The 20477-nt window shown below is 40.7% G+C and overlaps 1 protein-coding gene across 1 annotated transcript; it reads left to right on the forward strand.

The window, feature by feature from the left end:
- The first annotated feature begins 27 nt into the window (after nucleotides 1–27).
- LOC114449006 (probable assembly chaperone of rpl4) lies at nucleotides 28–20200 on the forward strand. The gene is made up of 11 exons (XM_028426315.1): nucleotides 28–217; nucleotides 350–459; nucleotides 568–714; nucleotides 835–987; nucleotides 1838–1947; nucleotides 2052–2175; nucleotides 2855–2944; nucleotides 3591–3659; nucleotides 8436–8489; nucleotides 12580–12732; nucleotides 18307–20200. The coding sequence occupies exons 1-11, from the start codon at nucleotides 151–153 to the stop codon at nucleotides 18478–18480; spliced, it is 1251 nt and encodes a 416-aa protein (XP_028282116.1). The 5' UTR covers nucleotides 28–150; the 3' UTR covers nucleotides 18481–20200.
- Nucleotides 20201–20477: the final 277 nt, after the last annotated feature.

Consider the following 20477-nt stretch of genomic DNA (forward strand, 5'->3'; position numbering starts at 1 on the left):
TGTTCACTACTGCTTTCCGTAGTTATGCCTTAGCGCATGCGCAGTATTAACATTTAGCTCGCTTTCCACGCGTGTTTTAGATACACTCTTTAGAAGAAGTCTGTTTTCCAGCCACAAATTGTGTAAATATAAGACATATTTTATTTCATTATGGGTGGGCAAGCTAAGAATAAAAAGAAAAGCAAACCGAAGAGGAAAGACAACCGTCCAAGCAGGGGTGAGTTGTTCACTGATGTGTCATTTTGCTATTTACAATAAGGACAACTTCTTGAACACAAAGTAGTTAAATTAACCGTATTATTTTACTGACTTAGACACATAAAGACAACCTTATACTGTTTTTACACAGATGAAGGATTTGCTTGTCTATCACCTCAAGAAAGAATGAAAGTAAGAATGCACGAAAAAGCCAAGAAGAAGTCAGCTGAGAAGTACTCAGTACAGCAACTCCTGGAGAGGGTAACATTCACAACACGACAACAAAGACTCACCCCACATTTCCCATACAACATACATTTCTACATACTATTATATTTCTGTCATATAACGTTAAAATCCGTTCCACAGACAGAAGAATACATGGACAGTTTTGACTTTGAGATGGCTAGCCTGTTCTGTCAACGCGCCCTGGATGTGGAGCCCACAAACCTGCAAGCACTTGACATGCTGGGACACATTTGCTCTGAACTGGGAGACACGCAGAAAGCTAAAGCAATATCCTTTTATGTGTTTGCTTTATTTTGATGTAAGTGTTTAAGGAATTCAGCCATTGTGATTGTGTGATTCCGCTCGATAGGAGTGATGGTTGTAGCTTCCTTGACTACCTCTTTCCAAGTTTTTCTGCGTGCAGTCGAGACAAGTCCAGATGTGGGCCACAGTAAGTACATGTACCTGGGACAGATCCATACAGGTCAGGAGGCTGTGGACTACTACACTAGAGGAATACAAGTCCTACTGTCTGCACTGGACAAACAGGAAACAACAACAGTGAGTAGGCACACATACACTCTCCTAATGTTGATTTACAGATACACAACATAAGCTCAGGGAAAAATAACACTCAGTGGTGGTGAGTGATATTAATCTTCACAAGAGGGTGCTGTTGGACAATTATCTATCTCTTTATCTATATCCATCTTAACAGCCTGTCTTTCAGTCTGGCTCTCTTTTGAGCTGTATTGTTTCAACTGTGTAACTATAACAGATACACCTAATCTTCTTATGTCAGTAAACTGACAATGACTTGTAGCATTAGTGGTTAATAATAGTATTATTATAGTAATATTTGACCATATAATAATAATTTTAATTAAAATGTACACAAGAAACAAGCAAATCCAGTTTATGCAGATAAGTTGTGATTATGGTAGAGGTTTGTGTTGTTTTGGGAATTGTTGCATTATACTGTTGCTAGTAGGTAAGATGCGGCAACCAGGTTATTGTTGTATAATCGAGTTTTGTATAAGAAGGAAAATTCTGCATAATTTATATACTCAGGGGTCTTTTTCACAGCACATTTAGTCACTTTTGAAAAGCACAGGTGTCAATAAAAACATTGCCAGTGTCTCATACAAGTATCTGAGTAAGCTGTGATATTGTGAGTGTATGTTGGTATACACCGTACCACAATCCTGAGAATGAAGGTCATGACATTCATCATTCATTTTTATTATTTACAGTTCTGATTTTACTACTGTGACAAGTGTTTACAGAGAGAAATGGTTTATAGAGAGAAGGTCTTTTTTAATTTGGGTACCTTGATAAATTATTATACTATTGTGATTCTGTAATAATTTAATGTGATATTTGAAAACATTTTTCACTCCTCTTAACGCAGGCTCAGGCTGGTGCTGCTGCCTCACCCGGCCAGGACCCCGATCTACCCACACCGAAGGATGTTAGCATAGCCTACTGCTCCATCGCTGAGATTTACTTAACAGACCTCTGGTACTACAGCACTCTTGACACATATAACCTTATATCATGTTGTGTCCTCCGCTAATGAGCCGAAATTTGTCTTCCCGCACCTGTGTGTGTCTGTGTGCATGTAGCATGGAGGAGGGAGCTGGAGACAAGTGCAGAGAGTATATTGAGAGAGCATTACAGTATCACCATGACAACCCCGAGGCTCTACAGCTTATGGCCAGTTACCTGTTCAGTACAGAGAGAAATCAGGTCAGTACACACACACACATACACACACACACTTAGGATGAGTTATCACCACATTAAAGAGTGAATCTGCTGAGTTAATTATTCTGAGCAAATTGAATTGTATGCTATTAATCAGCAGATGGACACTCGCATTAACACGTACACACACAGACAGGTCATGCCGATAAGAATGTTAATTACTGGGCAGAGCATTGAGGTCATATAGTCATCTGATAGAAAGACGGAAATGAGGGAGCAGCATTTTATTGAACTCAATTTGGAAAAGATTCCAGTTTAATTTGCAGTGTAACACATTTTTAAATCTGTACTAAGATGTTGTTTGTAGCTGTGTTCATCTTAAATAGCTGAAGACAAAAGTGCAAAAACACTGTTTCTGCATTCATATAACCAAAATGCTCTAATACACAAAAAATGTCTTAGAGCTGATGTGCACCTGTAATACTAGCTATAAACTGTAGGGGTCAGACTGGCTCTAGTCAGACATCAGTGTCCCACATCCAGTGACCAAAGCTTGTTTTTGAAATTGTCTGACATTTGTTTTGATAAAATTATTGATGAAATTGAACTTAAATAAATAATACTATGTGATTAATCTCTAAGAATTAATGTTGATGTATAAAGATATAACTAATGACAAATACATCATTTATGTGTACACGTTATTATCTTTCCTCTTCAGGAAGGCAAAGAATACCTGTTGAAGAGCGTTGGACTGTGGCTGCCTGCACAGAAACAGAGTGCGGCGTCTTTAGTTGAGGAAGACACGCAGGTAAGTCGGAGCTGTTGTTGGTATTTCTGTCAGCACAACAAGCGCCAATAAGATCCCACTTTATTTATAAAGCCCTTTCAACTAATGGGATTGTCACGGTGTGTTTTGCAGTGTGCACAAACATGAGGACACCGGTAGAGATAAAAAGTAAGAGATAATGAAATGAGGGATAAAAAAAATAAATAAAAGCTGGAACAAACACTTTTGAAAGTGAGTATGAAGCAGAAAGCAGATATAAACACCCTAACCCTCCTAACCCTAACACTGGGTTGAAAGGTTCGAAAAGGATAAGCAAGCAAAGGAACAGGGACTGCAGTGTCAGAGCCAGGATCAGTACTAAAAAGCTCCAAGTTAATGATACTAGACTTTACATTCAAACACAGAACAATTAGGATAGAAGAAGGGTTGATGTGATGATTTAATAAACGACAACAAAAGCAGTGACATGCCTGGTATGACTCTTACCTCCAGGAGCAGGTTGATCAGTACACAGTGTGACACTGCGATTAACAGCCCCAATGGATACAAAATGCCTTGTACCTTGAAATTGGATCGCGTTATTATCAGACAAAGGAAGAACTATGTTTGTGGCTGCTTGTGTACACACTGACAACAGAGGAGGGGTTATTGTCTTTTTCTTCTCCAGAATGAGACCCCTCCATACGAGGCTCGTATCACCACGGCCAAACTCCTCATCGAGTCTCAGGAATATGAGGTAAAAAAAGCGTTTGCTGTGTGATGCTCATGCACTCTGTTGTTGTGGTATGTGCATGTTTCATGGTGGGAGGGTGGCCTGGCATTTGTATGTGTGTGCTTGTGTGCTTTCCTTTCTAGTGAATAGCACTGGAGGTGGGAAGGCCATGCCTGGTCTTTATCCCCCTCCAGAGTTTAGTGTCAATAATTGAAGAGTGGTATTTACAGAGGGACAGGGGTAAGAGAGTGTACAGGGGGAGGAAGGATGGGGAGAAAGAAGAGAAAAAAATAAAAAATAAAGCTTGGGTGTGATGAATTGCTGCCATATCTCTGAAACGGCACACGTCTACTAAATCACTCATCAATTTCTGGCATTAATGGCCTTGATTTCAGAGGCTCACTGCCTTCAGTTCAGTACTAAAACCCCTAACAGTCATTAATGCTGAAAGTCATTTTCTGTGATTACTGCCTCACCAACAGCAGTTCAGCTATTTTCTGTTGTGATTCAATGATTAATTTTTAGCCGCTCTTGTTGGTTTATGGTTATTACTGACAGGAAATGAGAATAGTGTCCTTTTTTCCCTCCTGCCTCACACCCAAACAGCTCAGCCGCCATTATATCTTTGGCGGTTGTGTGCGGGAGATGGGCTGTCAGGTGTATCAGTAAAATGACAACGTCTCGGTCCACGGTTTTTGACATGTCGTTTGTCTTCATCCTCCTGCTGGTGTCATCAAGCCCAAAGCACAAACCACTCCCATTCTCAGCACTTTATAATGTTGAATATTTTGCCATGTGCACAACTATATACATTTGCTTTTGGCCATCAAGTATTTGAACATTTCTGAAGGCAATTGATTCAAGGGTGGAAGCACAGACGTGGACTTAGCCAGATATGATGAGGACATCCTCCATCTCTCTTTGCTTCCTCTCCTCCTCTTACACACACACACACACGCACACACACACACACCTACACACACACGCACACACACACTTTAGTGCAAACCATCTCCCTTTCTCTCACACCCTCTCTCTACGGACTAAAGATCTGTTCACAACTCTAAACTGTGTGAAAAGTTCTGCTTCCAGTTACCAGTGTGAAGGCTACATTCATAGCAGGGAGCCAGAATGTGACCATTTGCCTGTTTTTTTTTCTTCCCTAAGTGAATATTTTGTTTGGTCTTCCAAACAGGGCTTTAAAATTCAGATTAATATATATGACAAAGAAACATTATAAAGATTGCCCCCTGTAGTTACATAAAGAATACAACCATCTCTGGTAAATACTTGTTAAATTAAAAGTAGCAGAAATATGTGCAGTAATCTACACTCTGACATTTTATTACAGATACGCGTTCACTTGTTACTTTGACTAAATGAAACATATTTTGATGATATTATAATGTCAGAGGGAAATATTTCAATGTATAGTAGTGACAAGTCACAAACATTATTGGTTGTTGGAAGTGGGCAGACAGCATCTCTTTACTTTTGACCACTTTACTAGGTGACTAAACAAGAACTCACACATTCCATGTGAAGCACCTCTGCCCCTTTTTCTTGAGGGTTTGTGAGGTTTTGTTTTATTAAAGTTCATGATGTTAATTTGGGGGCGTCACCAGAAATTCTACTAATGGGCAGCCTGTACAGTCATAATGATAAGAATTGCAGAGTTCAAATAAAATGAAACACTTTTCAAAGGAGCTTTTATTTAAGTTAAATTGGACCTTTTAGTGTGTAAACTGATAGCACAGAAAGTACATTTGGCTGAGAAAATCAATGGAAACCATGACATCGGTTCAATGTAATAGGTCTAAATGATGTGGTTGTCTGCTGTAGCTTGTAATGGCCTTGATAAAAAAACAGTGGGTTAATAAACTCATAAAGATATTTTGTTTCTGAACTGCTGTTTCTCTCCACCATCATCTGTTTCTATAAAACATGGATCTGTGCTAAAGAGGAAAAAAAGATGCTTTTGTAGGTCTTTTGATTGGGTTTGAAAAACAAATCACTTGAATACATGCCAGATTTTTGTGTGATTTCCAGAATGGAAATTAAGTAAAAGTGCATGAGAGGTGCTTGAAAGAAGAAAAAGAAAATGAATCAACTGCATCTGCATTTATTGATTGTTTTTAGTCATGCGTTAATTTGTTTGAGCCTCTGTTTATTGGATCATTTACTACTATCTTCTGTTTCATATATTTGTAAACTGTGTATTTTTATTTGGAGAAAAGGATCCATTTGATCAGTGTTCCCTCTGTGAAGGAAGTTTTTGGCTAATTTTTCCTGATGACAGCTTGTTCATGGTTCTTACTTTTATAAGGCCTTTCTCATCTGGAATATTAACAAACTGTCCTGACTGCTGGGCCCACTAAACTATTAATTTCAGGAAGTTTAAGATTATTTTCACACGATAATAATTATTATAAATATATGTTCTGAACATAAATGTATATTTAAATTTATACTGACATGTTAAAAAAAATACACTTTACAGTGACTGTATGGTCCTTAGAGTATATTGTTTTCTCACTTCTGAACACACACATTACCACCATCACCTGTTACCACCACTGATTGACTTGCCACACAGCAGACAGACTGACAGACACCGTCCCCTGGCAGGCATTAAGGTGTCTTTTAGCGTAGTAGTCGCAGCAGCTGATGGGTAGTTATGCACCTTGTGGCTGTCACTCTTGTTTGCCTCTGTGTTTTATTTATTGAATGTTTCTGTTCTTAAATTTAGCTCACGATGCAAGCTTGGACTTTCCAATATTGCTTGCAAGTACAGTTAGCACCGACATCCCAGGATTTATTTACTTAAGTGTAGATGTCCCTGTGTGTGTGTGTGTGTGTGTGTGTGTGTGTGTGTGTGAGAGAGAGATATGGCTTGCCCTCGCTTGTAAAGTGATTTGTCTTTTTCCTGTCTCTGCCGTGCGCTCCAGTAAAATGATTCTGTTAAACAAAATTGCCTGAAGATTACACACATACACACACAACAGACTCACACAAACTGCACACGCACAATGGACATTATAAATGACTTCCTCCCTAGAGTGTTGCTTTTTTCCCGATAACAGGTCTTGAAGTAAAGAGGACAACATGTACATAGTGTCTTTGGCATGCACTTGTGTGTGTGTGTATGCGTGAACTGTTGTTCACAGACCACTTTTGCGATGTTTATTAAGATACTTTTTTGTACCATCCCTTCTAATTTTCTCACTTTTTCCTTGGTAGCACCCCCTGTTTCCCCTCCTTATCTTCACGGGAATATTAATCTTGTTGTTGTTTAGAGCGTGAAGCGGGTTAAGAATCTCTGAATCTTTAATCACTCGCCCGTGGGCTGACCAGTGTAGTTAGGCGGGAGTGCATTTGGAGACGATATAATGGTTATCATAGCTCACTTATCCTAGCTCCCAGATATCTCGCGTTCTATTTTTGTTGCTCCAAAACTGCCTGCCCCCTATCAGTTGTTTAATACCCAGACAGATCTTTACTCCTATCTCTCATATCTAGCGCTTGGCTCGAATTACTGTGTATGAGTGTGTGTCTGTCGCATTGGTGCGATACAATGAAAGTCAAGTAGATAATTCTGGCGCTGGGCATGAATCCATTCATCATCAGCTGGGATTAGGTGTTTTTGTTTGTGTATTTTTAATCAGTCATTAATTAATTAAGGACAATGAGTTTTCAGCTGATAATTGGTCTAGCAATCAATCAGCTGACTCCCTGACATGCACATGTGCACAGTCTTAATGAGATACTCTCAATTAATCTGACTCCCCTTTAGTCTGTGCAGGCAGCGGACCTCTTTATTGCCAATGGAACCGTGTATGCTTAATGAAAAGAGAACTCCAAAGAACGGGAGAGAGACAAAATTAGGAAGCTCTCCAGCTAATAAGACTACCTTAACAAGAAACGAGTGCTGCTTGTTGTGTTCACCGTTTTGTGTAGCTTTGCTGTAGTGTGTAGCTGTGTGGTACTGTGTGTGTGTGTGTGTGTGTGTGTGTGCATGCACAGATGCGTACGTGTCTTTTATTCTTGCCCTTCACCACGGGTGATTGGCTAACAGTCGCCTCCAACCTGAAGTTGACAAAAATCAATATATCATCACCTGGGGCCTCACACACATACACACACACACATCACAACCACAGGGTCCACAAGGAGAGAGACGGAGCAAAACAAACGCACAGCCTACTTTAGTCAAGGTCTGATTTCTGTAATGGAAACTTCCCACAGATACTGACCCAGACAGCAGTATGGCAAAGGTCACCTAACATTAAACTCCTTTGAGACCTCACACTGCCTCTCCAGGACACCACAGAAAGGAAACCAGACAAATACTTGTTAAAGTGCAGCATGGACAAAAAGCTATGTTAATCTTTAGGTTTTTTAATGCATTCTATGGAGTGGTGCTTGAGCACTAGGAATATATTGATAGTTAATGTCAGTAAATGGATTAAAAGTGCTATCGAAGACAGCAGCTAAAGTGACTATTGACTGTGCGATAAGCACTGGTGAGTGTGGCTATCGACGCTCGTGTCTGTTGTCTTGTTGGTATTGACGATGGTGCATGTGGAATGCTGACCTCTTAGATGCTTATCAGACTCTTTGATTGCTCTGATTGATCGAGCTGCTTGGAAGAAACACAACACTGTGTACAACAGCAGTGTGTTTATCTATGAGCCTAGCAGAAAAGATATTGTGACTTAGATATTTTCCTGTGCTTTAAGTCTTTTTTTTTTTCTTAAATAATATGTTTTAATATTCTATTTTTGTCTCTTGCTGCATTAGATGGCGGTAGATGTGTTGGAGGGTCTTCTAGAGGAGGATGATGAAGTTGTCCAGGTAAGAAAATAAATCAGGGTCCACCTGTACTTCTCTATGAAAAATTAGATATTATATATAGTCATATTTTGTGTTTTTGAAAACAGAAATTTAGCCTTTTCATTCACCTACCCCTGTAAATATAAATTGTGCGGTCTGTCTACAGTCGGTTTTCTAGAAGTTAGCTTAAAAGTTGTTTCCTAGAGTTGTAGAAACCCATCAACCGATCAGAGGGAAAAAAGAAATCTTGACTTTATACATTCCTAGCTATTAACTTATCTAAAGTTTGTTACCCAACATCTGGATAAACCAATGAAATATTGCCTGTCATAATACACACCATGTATGGAATGGCACTGCACGTCACTCGAGTAACACTTCACTGACAGTGAAGTTTGGAGGTGGAAGCACCATGGTGTGGAGCCGTTTCTCATGCCATGGTACTGGCAGACTTCATGTAATTGAAGACATGATGGATGGTGCCATGTGCTGGAAGATTCTTAAAATGAATCTGCTGCCATCCACTAGGGTGATGATGATGAAAGGTGTGGGGACTTTCCAGCAGGACAACAATTACAAATTCAGTTGGTCTTAGAGACAGAATATCAAGATGTTTGAATTGAATACTATGTAATAAATACATATCTGTAGTGTTTTGTTGCTTTTCCCCTTTTCACACACAACTTTGTTTATGAACTGTAATGTTTCGATTTCTTGAGTCTGTAGTCTCATTGGAAATATATTTACAGAAAAGAAGTTTGATGCATTCAATACTTATTTCCCCCCACTGTGTGTCCATAAAAATGGCAGATGATCGATGCAGCTGTAAGTCAACTTTCACAGAACTCTTAAATTAACAGCTCCACAGGCCAGTGGAAATAAATCAAAGTACTCTGCTTCCTGTCAAGAAATTTAACACTAGCTGCAGTCAAATGAAAAAGGCAGTTTGGTCTAATTAACGGGCTAGTCTGTCCCGATTCTTAACCTGATTTGTATTCTGGCGAAATGTGTGTTGCGACTCGTCAATCCACAGGATTAAGTGATGTCTTTTTATGAATCCCCTTATGTAGGCAGTTTTAATATTATGATACATTGGTCACCGTTGGATTTGATCAGCTTGCAGGCAAATCTTTCATTGGTGCTGGGATGGAGGAAGAGAGTATGACGATGTGCTTTTTGGATCTATAAGTGTATAGAGCTCCATACATTTCTATTGCTCAAAGAACAACTAGATTGTTGTAATGGTCGGGTTTTCTGTGCTTCAGTAAGAGCTGTCATTGTGCTGACTCCCCTATGTCAATGCCATAGGAAGTGAAGGTGTGCCCCTGTGTGTCACATAGAAGAACACAGCGGTGCCTCTCCCCCACTACCCCCAGGCTCAGCCTCCCACACATACCCCTCAGCTGACAGATTGAGAGCAGTCATCAGGGGGCTGAACTTTTAAACTCACTTCAGAGACTCACAGCTGCGACACTCAATTTAAGCAGGCCTACAGCCAATCACGTGTGTGTACAGTCACCAACTCTGATGGTCAGAAACTGTTTTCACGTCGCAGCTATGTTTCCAAAGTTGTTTGTGATGTCAAACTTTGACACTTTGACTAGTCTCTCTCTCTCACTCTCTCCTCCTCTCCTCTCCTCTTAGTCTTACTGTTTCTCTTTTTTCCTTTCTTAAGTGCAGTAGATCAGTCATTAGCTTTTGCCTATCTAAAAGTTGGAACATTTCCTTACGTAACATTAAGTCTGCACAAACAACTGAGGCACTTCCTTGCAAATCTTGTTTCAAAGGTGTTCTGTCGATTCATGAGGCTTTTGTTCTTCCTTCAGCAGCACCATATGGGAACTAAGATGTGCCTTCACTTTGAAATTACAATAGTCCCAGTGATTTTGATTGACAGACGCAACATTTATTTTATAATGTGTGCTTCTGTCTGGGGTTGAAGCAGGATAGAGTGGATTCTCTGAAGTTCTTAATTAGCTAACTTTCTCATGTTTTAATTTGAGTGCAGATGCTCACACACTCTTCAGCACATATACACATTATTCACAGTGGACCATCTGTAAAGACTATGTTCTGGCTATTTTAAAGACATGCAATGATTTCTGAAAATTTATAAATTTAAGTGACCCAATTTCACTCTCGCTCTCTCTTGGATGTACACACAAACACATTTTTTCTCAGTTCTGCATTCACAGAAAATGTTTCAATGATTAAAAAAAATGTCATACTGCTGGTTCTGCAACATTACTACATTTATCCAGTGCTGCTGTTGTTCTGATAAGTATGGCTGCAGGGGGTAGCCTCCCACTCAACATGCTGAGCGGTAATTCTGAATTCAGTGTGGCATGCCTTGATGTGTTTGTTAGCTAAATGGTTGATTTGGCAGAGGTGCAGGTCCTTACTGCCTCTGCCCTCACTGAATAATGAATAAAGCTAATATTCCTATCTTGGTGCTCGGTCTTGAAGAACAGTGGGTGGGTGATCTTTAGCCTTAAATGAGAGGCGAAACATGCACAAGCACACCTATAATACCTCCGAACTCACTCGGAGTTGAAAGTGATTGTGTTTAGAGGTGAAAGACGAAGCAAAGCTCAGTGCTCAGGCATTAAGGGAAAGAAAGAGATTTTTAAAAGTGTATACCTCCATATTTGAACTCTGTGGAGCATTGGGGCTGTTTCAAAATAAGGTTCTACTTTATTATTATTATTAGATATATTAGGGTCAGTCTGTCAGTTAATACTTAATCCAGCATAGTACTGTCTTTAATTTTGTCTTTAATATAATTGTTTTGTGTAGTGCGGGACTAACAAATGTAAGATTGAGTGACATAATAATTGTTATTTTGTTCTCCCAGTGACTAAGCTGCTTATTCTCTGATTTTAGCCAGCTGTTGGCTTGTTGATGACAATCAATAAGCAAATTGCCAATGTTTTGCCGCATTGTGGATCTAAAGCCATTTGTGCTTGTGTGTTTAAATGAGTAAAAGCTTGAATCCATAAATGAATATTGCACAGACTGGAGTGATTGAAGTGTGCAGATGTTTTTTCCTCTTAAGTAGCACTACAGCTGGTAATAGGTAGCATATTTCTGTGTGTTTAACAAATAAATGCAAACGCTGGAGAAGAATGCAGTGCAGTACTGTGTGAAGGTAAAGTGAAGATTGAAGTGCAGTAAAAGGAAGAAAAATATGATCAAATCGATATTTTGTGTAACCAACCTTTGCCTTTAGAACAGCACCTATTCTCTTGTGGAATGACTCACCGTGTTGTCTCTTCCCAGAGTAACTCGATGCTGTTGAGATCAGGCCTCTGGGGGGGGCTTAACCATCTGTTACAGGACTCATTGGAATAGTCTTTATGACTGTAATTGTATGTTTGGGATCATTTAAATGCTGCAGAATGAAATTCCTCCCACAGTCATCTAAAGCATCTGAAGCACCTTCGCTTTACAAAAATTATAACAAGAGTCATTGTTCTTGTATGTGAAGATGGTTCTTTAGGGCTGTGGCTGTTTGTTTTCATTTACACATTCTACTAAGGCAGAACTGTGCTTATGCAAAATAATTTAAAGGTTCAAGAATCAAATTATGTGTGAAATGAAACAGTTAACAGTCGAAAAACAGATTATTAAAACTCTTTTTTTTAATAGCGAGGCTAATATTATCCACAATGTAAACAGGAAGTGTGACGTGAATTGAAATGCAAAGGTATTGGCCTGAGGCAATTTATTTATGATACAGTGTGTTTTCCAGTATTGTAATTGCATCATTTTCTGCAGAAAGATAAAAGAATTAATTTCTTACAACAAAAACAAGATGGTCATGTCCCAAGTTGAAATTAATTGTGTAGCTTCACTGTGTATGTAAATGTGTGCAGTATATGCCAGGACTGGATCGGGTTGAGTTATTCTGTGAGTGACAGATTTGCTTGTGTATGTGAATTCATGTTATACGTGTGAAACATATTCGCCAAAGACAGATGTGAGATCTCATACACTCAGTGAGGGTTACAAATCTGTTTCCCTTGCTACAGCACACACACAGCAACAAATAATACTTTCTGTTTGCACCTCGTGCCCTACAAACCCGCCTCTCTTTCTCCCTGCCTCCTAGGTGTGGTATCTCTCTGGCTGGGTGTGCTACCTCCAGTGGGAAAAAGCGAAGGAGCAGCAAGAAAGGGAGGGCAGAGACGTGACAAAAGAGGAGACGGAGGAGTGGAAGGCATTGACAGAGGCGGCCAGATCGTACCTGACTAATGCTAAGAAGGTAATCTGGGTCAAGATAATTGATGCTGCAGATGCAGTATAGCTGTTGCTCATCTGAATATAATGATGAGTAACTATGCAGCAGTGCGTGGCCACTGATGGAAAGGATTATGGTGAGTCAGGTACCGTTCTGTAGATTTGATGTATGTGGATTTAAGCATTCCAATTTCAGGACAGGTTGTACTCCACTACATACCTGGGAAGATATTAATATACTGCATGACATTTCAACATGTCACTATGAGACCTGGTTAATTGGGTTAAACATTTCTCCCTTTTTCTGACCTTGTTAGCAAAACATTCAGTGGATTAATGTAGAAAATAATCAGCATTAATTCATAATGAAAATAACATTAGTTGCAGCCCTGTATAAACACTAAAACCTGTTTAAATGCTACTCATAATAGAATCTTTTGAAAACACAACTAGAATCTACTTTAACTTATATTTCCACCACTATGCTCTCCAACTGTGCGAACAGATAGTTACAGTCAGTAGACTGTCGCCATAGGTAAGTCTCCACAGAACTTGTTCTTGTCAGTCAGAGAAAGGGTACAGGAAGTACTGTGAATATGAGAGGATCCTAAGCTTCATTGTTGCAGCAGAAATGTCTTTGTGTAATCTCAAAGACCTTTTAAATATACCACTCTCTCTCTTTCCCATTACCCCCACCTCACACACACATATTCACACACACGCACACTCAGAGTGATGTGTCTCATTCATTCTGTCATTCTGTCAGGGAGCAATGCCTCTGTGGAGCAGTGATTCATGTTAGTCTAAAATCCAATAGGCTTGTAAATCAGACAACACAGACTGAAGGATGGCAGGCCCCACCTCCAATTTTTTTATTCTTCTTCTTACTTTCCTCTCCCTTTCACCTCTCCACCCAGCTACACACCCTGTCTCCTCCTCTTCCACCCCATCCTGTTCTTCCATGAGAGATGAGTAGGGGCAGCTTAGTGGCAATATATTGATGTCTGTCTCTCTGGCCAGCAGTGTAGTGACAGGCCTGTCTAACCAGCATCCACTGGGGATGTCCACAACTGAGACAGGTGTGAGGTGGGCTGCCAAAAGAGAGAAAGAAAAAAACTAGGGAAGAAAATAGGAGAACCCTCCACATATAGGTCTGAGCTGCCAGCTTTGCAGTGTGTTAATAAAGAAAAAAATAAACCGAAAAAAGTAGAACTTAGAAATGGGCTGAATTAAGTACTTAGACATTATTGCATTGAGAGAAAGAATGCAAAGGAATAACAAAAAGGTGAGAGACTGGTAAAAGAATTGGGTGAGGTGTCAGAGCGTGACAAGTAAACAGCATAGCAGTTTCTTTGTGGAGTGAGTGAAGCAACAGGCACAGAATAATGTGAAAGGTAAATGCACAAAGACCTTGACAAGGTGAGACGGAATGTGCAGAGAAAGCAGCCCCCTTTGTGGTGCATTTTATTCCATCACTAGGCTTTTCCCCACATGTGTGTGTGCATCTGTACGTTGTGGAGTTGAGGTTCTCCCCTGTTTATATCAGAGCTTTGTTTCTGAGCATCAGTGTGAGTGTTAATTATTAATGATGAGTCAGTCTGCTAGTTAAAATGGGCTCCAACATGGAAATGAGGCCTCAGAGCCCAACGGCTTGTTTTGGCGCCAGTCCACTTCTCTGCATACTTTATGACTTTGCTAAGTGTGCATGTGTGTGGTGTGAGATGGCGAGCGGGAGCATGCGGGTATGCGTAGGAGCACCTTATGCTGATGCACATATTTAATTATGGCTGTGTGTGCCAACTTGTATGTCTAATTATTTGTTAGGAAATGTCTTTATTATTCATCTTTTTTTCTGATCAATACACGTGCACTCCCTCGCTCTCACTCACACACACACACACACTGTATTCAGCTGAGATGCTCTAAAAAGGAATGATAGGGAAGAATAGATGGGTCGAGAGGACAAGAAAGTGTAGGATTGGAGCAGGAGTGGGAGAATTAAAGGGGAGGCAAGGAAGGGAACAGATTGGATGTGTGTGGGTGCAGGGGGTGTAGCTGGTGAATAGTGGCGAGGGTAAAATCAATAGTAAACCGGACGTGAAATGGAATTTGAGTCTCAGCCAGATAGGGTTTGAGGAAGGATCTGCAGTGTATGCACAGAGGACAATGTTTTTTGTGTGTGTGTGTGTGTGCAAAAGCTGCAAGGCAGCTAGGGCAAACGGAGGTCAAAAGCTTTACTATTTGAAGTGGCTGAAAGGGTATCCCATGAGCACGGATTGCAGGGGTCGGGTTGGTCTAAGGTGTGCTTGTAATGTGTCATGTAATTTTAATGCCTTTTTCTTTACAAGGATGTGACTGCAGGACTGAGGTTTTAAGTTGTGTGTGTGTGTCTGTGTGAGTTTGCGGTCAGCCCACTCGAGACTTCCAGCGACATGCCCTGCTCACTCTCCAGAAGCTCTAACCTGTGCCATTGTCACACCCACGCTAGTGAAGAAGTGTGTTTGTGTTAAATGACAATGGGAAAGAGACGTTGAAAGGAACCTGAAGAAACTCTTGCTCTCTTACTGATGAAGAGTAGAAGTGCTTTGTTTAGTCTGGGAAAATGGATGGGGAGAGGTTGAGAGGCCATGATTTTGGTTCTGTTCTGCCAAATGGTAGATGTCTATGTGCACAAATGCACCGATGAGAGTATAAAGACGTATCTATCTCCTTGACAAGAAGGTCATTTGGTGAGAAGGAGAGGAAAAGAAAGTGCACTGAAGGAAAATGGTTAGAAGACAAGGTAACAAAATAAAGGTATTGGCAAATGGAATACAAGAAGAGGTGAAATGAAAGTGGAAGTTAAGCATAGGTGTGGAGCAGAAGGTGAACAATGATGGAATGATTAGGCTTTCATCGCATAATCAGCCTGTCTTCCTGCCATATGAAACCAAAAAATGAAGGGAAAAGATTGTGTGTTTTATGAAGGGTCCATTATTTCTTCTTCACACTAGACAGTACAGATGACCCATGATGAAGCATGCTATAGAAAAGAAGGAGGAATAAATTGAAGACTGTTTTCTGTTGTGTCTGTACCACTTCAAAACACGCAGAAAGTCCCTGCAGGCTGCAATATAATGACCCCATTGTGAACGTAATTCTGCTGTGTATTAAATTCCTAAGGCCTATTCAGGTCTATTATTATTGAGCATTGCAGCCGTTACTGTCATTACCATGAAGTTAAACTTGCCGAACCTCCCCTGTAAAAGTTTCCTCACGGTGAATGCTGCCATGTTGATTTATGCCACATTGTGTCAATAAGTCTAAACTCTGTGGAAAATGAAAATGGTTTATTTCTTTATGTCTGGTTTGAGATTTACCAGTTTGCAGGTGGATGTGCACTGGCAGTGGACATTGTAGAAAACCAAAAGGCAGCAGCATTATGTGTTGTGGTTATAACCCTTCAGACAAATTTAAATTTTTATGATGGTGCTAGTGAAGTTGTGGTCATTAAAATGTATCCTTCGGGGACCAGGAATTTACAAAGGATGGTGATATTCCATCCAGTGAAAATCATCCAGTAATTATAGAGAAATATTGCTCACAACTATCACTACCACAACCCATGTCAAACTCATGGTGCCATACTGAGCATGTGATTAACATGAAAAACATGCAAACATTTCTGTGCCATTCCATCCGATTAATGAGATAGGCCAACCGTAATGAGTAAACATTGAGAGCAGAAGTGTCCACGCACCTCTGCATGTGTAAAGTGTTGGTGGTCAAGTGTTCTTTGGGCTGTGACTTAGGGCTTAAAAGTACAGCAAAGCGGACCATGAAAAAGTTATACAATCACACACACACACACGCCCTCCCTCCCTCCCTCCTTCTCTAGGCAGCTCTCTGGGCCGTGAAAGTGAGAATAGAAAACATAGGCTCTTGTAAATGAGAAATGCCTGTGGTTTTTTGCGATGGTGGTGCTGATCTCAGCAGCACTCATTGTGGAATGTGTAAAGAATAGCTTCTGTTTGTTTAGCTAGCTGAAAGTATCATGGTGAATAATCACATCCTGTCCAGCAGACACAATGTGATATTGATTTGGAGTAAATATCACTGCATACAAATACAATCTCAAAGTTGGGCTTAGTATTGGAGAACATGCAGTATCTTTGCACATCTTTGCTGTATCTCTTACATTATTTCCCTCATGCAGCTTATATGAAAGACACATGCTACCTTTTACCCAAGGCGGTAATGCGCAATTATTCTGAGTATTGAGCTTAGCCTATTGTAAAGCGAGCCCAACTTTAATTCAGTGTTCGATGCGGATAAACATCTCCAGGCATTTCAGAGTGACATCGGTAGAATGAAAATCAGTCTGCGTGTGCAGCAGTGGTGCTCTACAGAGTCTGAGAGGGTCATCTCTTTCCTCAGACCCCATGCCTGGACCTGGGTCATGCTTCACCTCCCTGGAGTCCCAACCTGCAAAGACAGCTTCCACTTAAATATATATATACACACACACTACACATTGTAACGCTCCAAATGAGTTCCCATGGGACTGCACGTCTCCTGTCAGGACCTGCTGTTGCTTAGAGACCGGTCCTGGGGCAAAGCAGTCACACATACTCTTCTTCACTCTCCTGGCCTCGTTACATTTTTAGTAAGAATGATGGCACTCAGCTGCTTATTGTCCACGAGTTTGAGCGGCCGTGTGTGTTTGTGTGTAAACTGCATTAGTTAGGCTCAATATTCCTCGATTATACAGACTCACTTAATGTCTTTTTGTGTCTAGTTCTGTTTCTAGAAAGTTAAACATAAATAAAAATCTCTACATCTGTTCTGCTTGGTCTGTATACTTGGAGAAACACAGTGTTATGCTTGCTGTCCTTAGTGGTAGCAGGAGTAGTTTTATCACACAGTTCCATTTTGAGTTCAGTAATTACACACAAGCAGAGTATTTTACAGAGATGAATCTGCTGGCTGTTCTGAGAACAGGACTTTTTTTTATCTTGCTCTTTCACGGCATATTTCACTGAGATAACGGTTGATTATGTGTGTGCATGTGTGCGTGTACGCCACATCAATGCATGTGCTTCAGGATACACTCGTATGTCTGTGTGTGTGTGCGTGCATGTTGCAATAGGAAAAGGAAGATAAATGCTCTTTTTTGTCTCTTGTGCAGCTTAACTGTGTATCAAATGTGCTGATTTGCTAAATGAAAGACAAAAACTGTTTACCAGCGTTTTGTGAGCTGCGACTGCCACGCTGACAGAATGCAGATGCTCTCGGATATGTCAAGCGGCCTAACCAGCACTTGGAGACTTAAAACCTCAGGGCTGCTCACTTGCCTCAGCTCTTAAGCGGCTGCTTATGGATGCTGTAGTGATGCGCTGTTAACTTCAGTGACACACAGAAAGCTTCTGTGGAGAGCTTTGCACTCTCCATATCTCATTTCTTGTATTGCCTCTGCAGTATAATTTTGCACTTCATATTCGGTCTCAGCATTTCTGCTCTATAACCTACTTTCCTATTCAAAATTTCCTTTTTCCCCCCCAGTCTACTTACTAGCTTATTATTCACTTGGATTTTGTCTTTTATTCCCCCTCTTCTCCAGCTGTACAGTAAGCTGCGATGCGATGACCAGCCCATGTTGGAGCATGTGGAGCAGCTGCTAGGAGAGCTGGGAGGAGAGATGGAGGGCGAGGAGGGAGACCAAGGCTTAGATGAAGATTATGAACCCTGTAGCGATGAGGAGGAGGATGATGCAGAAGCACCCATGGAACACTGACCACACCACCTGGCCTGCAATTTCAATCGTCCTCATCATGTTTCCCTGTGTGCGCTCTAAAGTGCCTTTTGTTAATTGGTTTTCCTTTTCCACCTGCTTTATCAAAGGTTACAATTTAAATCCAGCTACATGCACAAAAAGGAGTGGCATTAAAGGCTACAGTCTTCTCAATCTCTGTCACTTGTTTAATGCTTTTGGTGAAATAAGTGCACACTCGAGTCATGCATCCTGTAATCTCCTTGATAGACGTTGATGAAAGAAATTAGTTTTATAGAGCTTTGCTCCTCACCAGCGGCAAAGGCAAAACACCTTTGAATGCTTTTACTTCTTGTACACACCCACGCAAGATTTTTCTACAAGCAGACACACACAGCACATCCACACCTACAAACAAAAACACACAAAGGCAGCTTGTTAATTACTTTCAACTCTTATCCAATTCTACCGCAGCAGCAGCAGCAGCAGCAGCAGCAGCAGCAGTTTCCTCGTCAAAGTCAGAAGTGAAATATCTTATGTGGGGAAAAAAAACTGTCCTCCAACAAACAGTTAATGCAATCTCTACATGTAATTCAAATATTCCACATTTATGTGCAGCACTTGAATTTTTATGCTATTCTGTTTATTCTCCAGCTTCAGTCTTTTTTGCCTTTTTTAGTGACTCATTGGATTCAACAAGACAAGGCACAATAGAAAGAATTCGGCATTATGCAGAAAGCGTTTCTCTCTCTGCCTGACTGTTCAAAGTGACTTGCATGAAGCCTTTCAGAAAGGAGGAAATGGGCAACTGACTTTTTACACTAGTTTTTACATTGCACCTTTTTTTGCATTTCAATTATGACTAATGTCATGATTCCCAGTTTGGTTTCCCTTTGCATCCTGCAATGATTCTTCTCACCTGTGTGTTGACCTTAGTGTATTTAAGTCTAGTGGCCTCCTGGCCGTGTCCTCTGTCAACCAGAGACAATGGAAATGACTCTCCTATGTCTCAGTGGGGTCAGAAGAAAATGTCTCCAATGAGATGCAGGGGAGTCACAGAGCCTGCTCTGTGTCATCAGATGGAACCAGGGGGTTCCATCTGATGACACAATGTCAAAGCTACCTGCCTAATATAGCAGTGTTACCGTGGATGGTGCATGTCATTTACACCTGAATTCCAGGATACAAGGTTTCCCAGCAGAACCCCTGCCAGTCAAAAGGTCTGTCCCTTATGGCCAGCCTACGCCTTTAATCCATCACCAGCATTAAGGTTCTCAGCAATTGTTCTGTGGGGTCAGACCGTTGAAGCCAGCTTTCCCTCCCCACACACACACTCACATCAATGCATCTATGATCCTGCCACCCGTTCAATGCACAGATGCTCCGATTGTTGTCTTGCTGCCTATTAACACTGCAGCCCATGATTGGGGCCTTAGTAATGGTGTAATTAAAATCATTCACTTGATCTCACAGTGGGGGTGGCACAGTGGTGCAGTGGTTAACACTGCTGCCTCTACGAAAATGAGAAGGTTCCTGGTTCAAACCTGTTGTTCAGCTGGGGCCTTACTGTGTGGCCCCTTCTTCTCTTGCCTGTGTGGGTTTTCTCCAGGTACTTTCCAACAAAGTGTTAGGTTAATTGCGGACTCTAAATTCGCCTTGTGAGTTTGAATGGTAGTCTGTTGTGTGTTCTAATGCTGTAGACCAGTATATGTTGAAACGGCATAGTAAACAACTGAAAACTACACCAAGACATGTTTTGGGATTTATTTTTATATCTTTATGTCTATCTCTTTTAAACACCTCCTTTTATACTGTAACATTTGTGAGCTACATCTGTGTCTCTTGTGCTCTATAACACTGGTTTTTAAAGAAAGCTTAGTTTCAGAGCAGCTGTGACATTTTCAAAAGCTTGATATATTTTTAGTGCATGTTGAGTTTTTTTTTCTCCCCGGGTGCCTTTTGCAAGGGGACTGCTACATGTGACATATATGCTGTAACACCAAACCACCACAGAGCAGAGT

This window comes from Parambassis ranga, chromosome 16 (genome assembly GCF_900634625.1).
Source record: "Parambassis ranga chromosome 16, fParRan2.1, whole genome shotgun sequence".
Lineage (NCBI taxonomy): Eukaryota > Metazoa > Chordata > Actinopteri > Ambassidae > Parambassis > Parambassis ranga.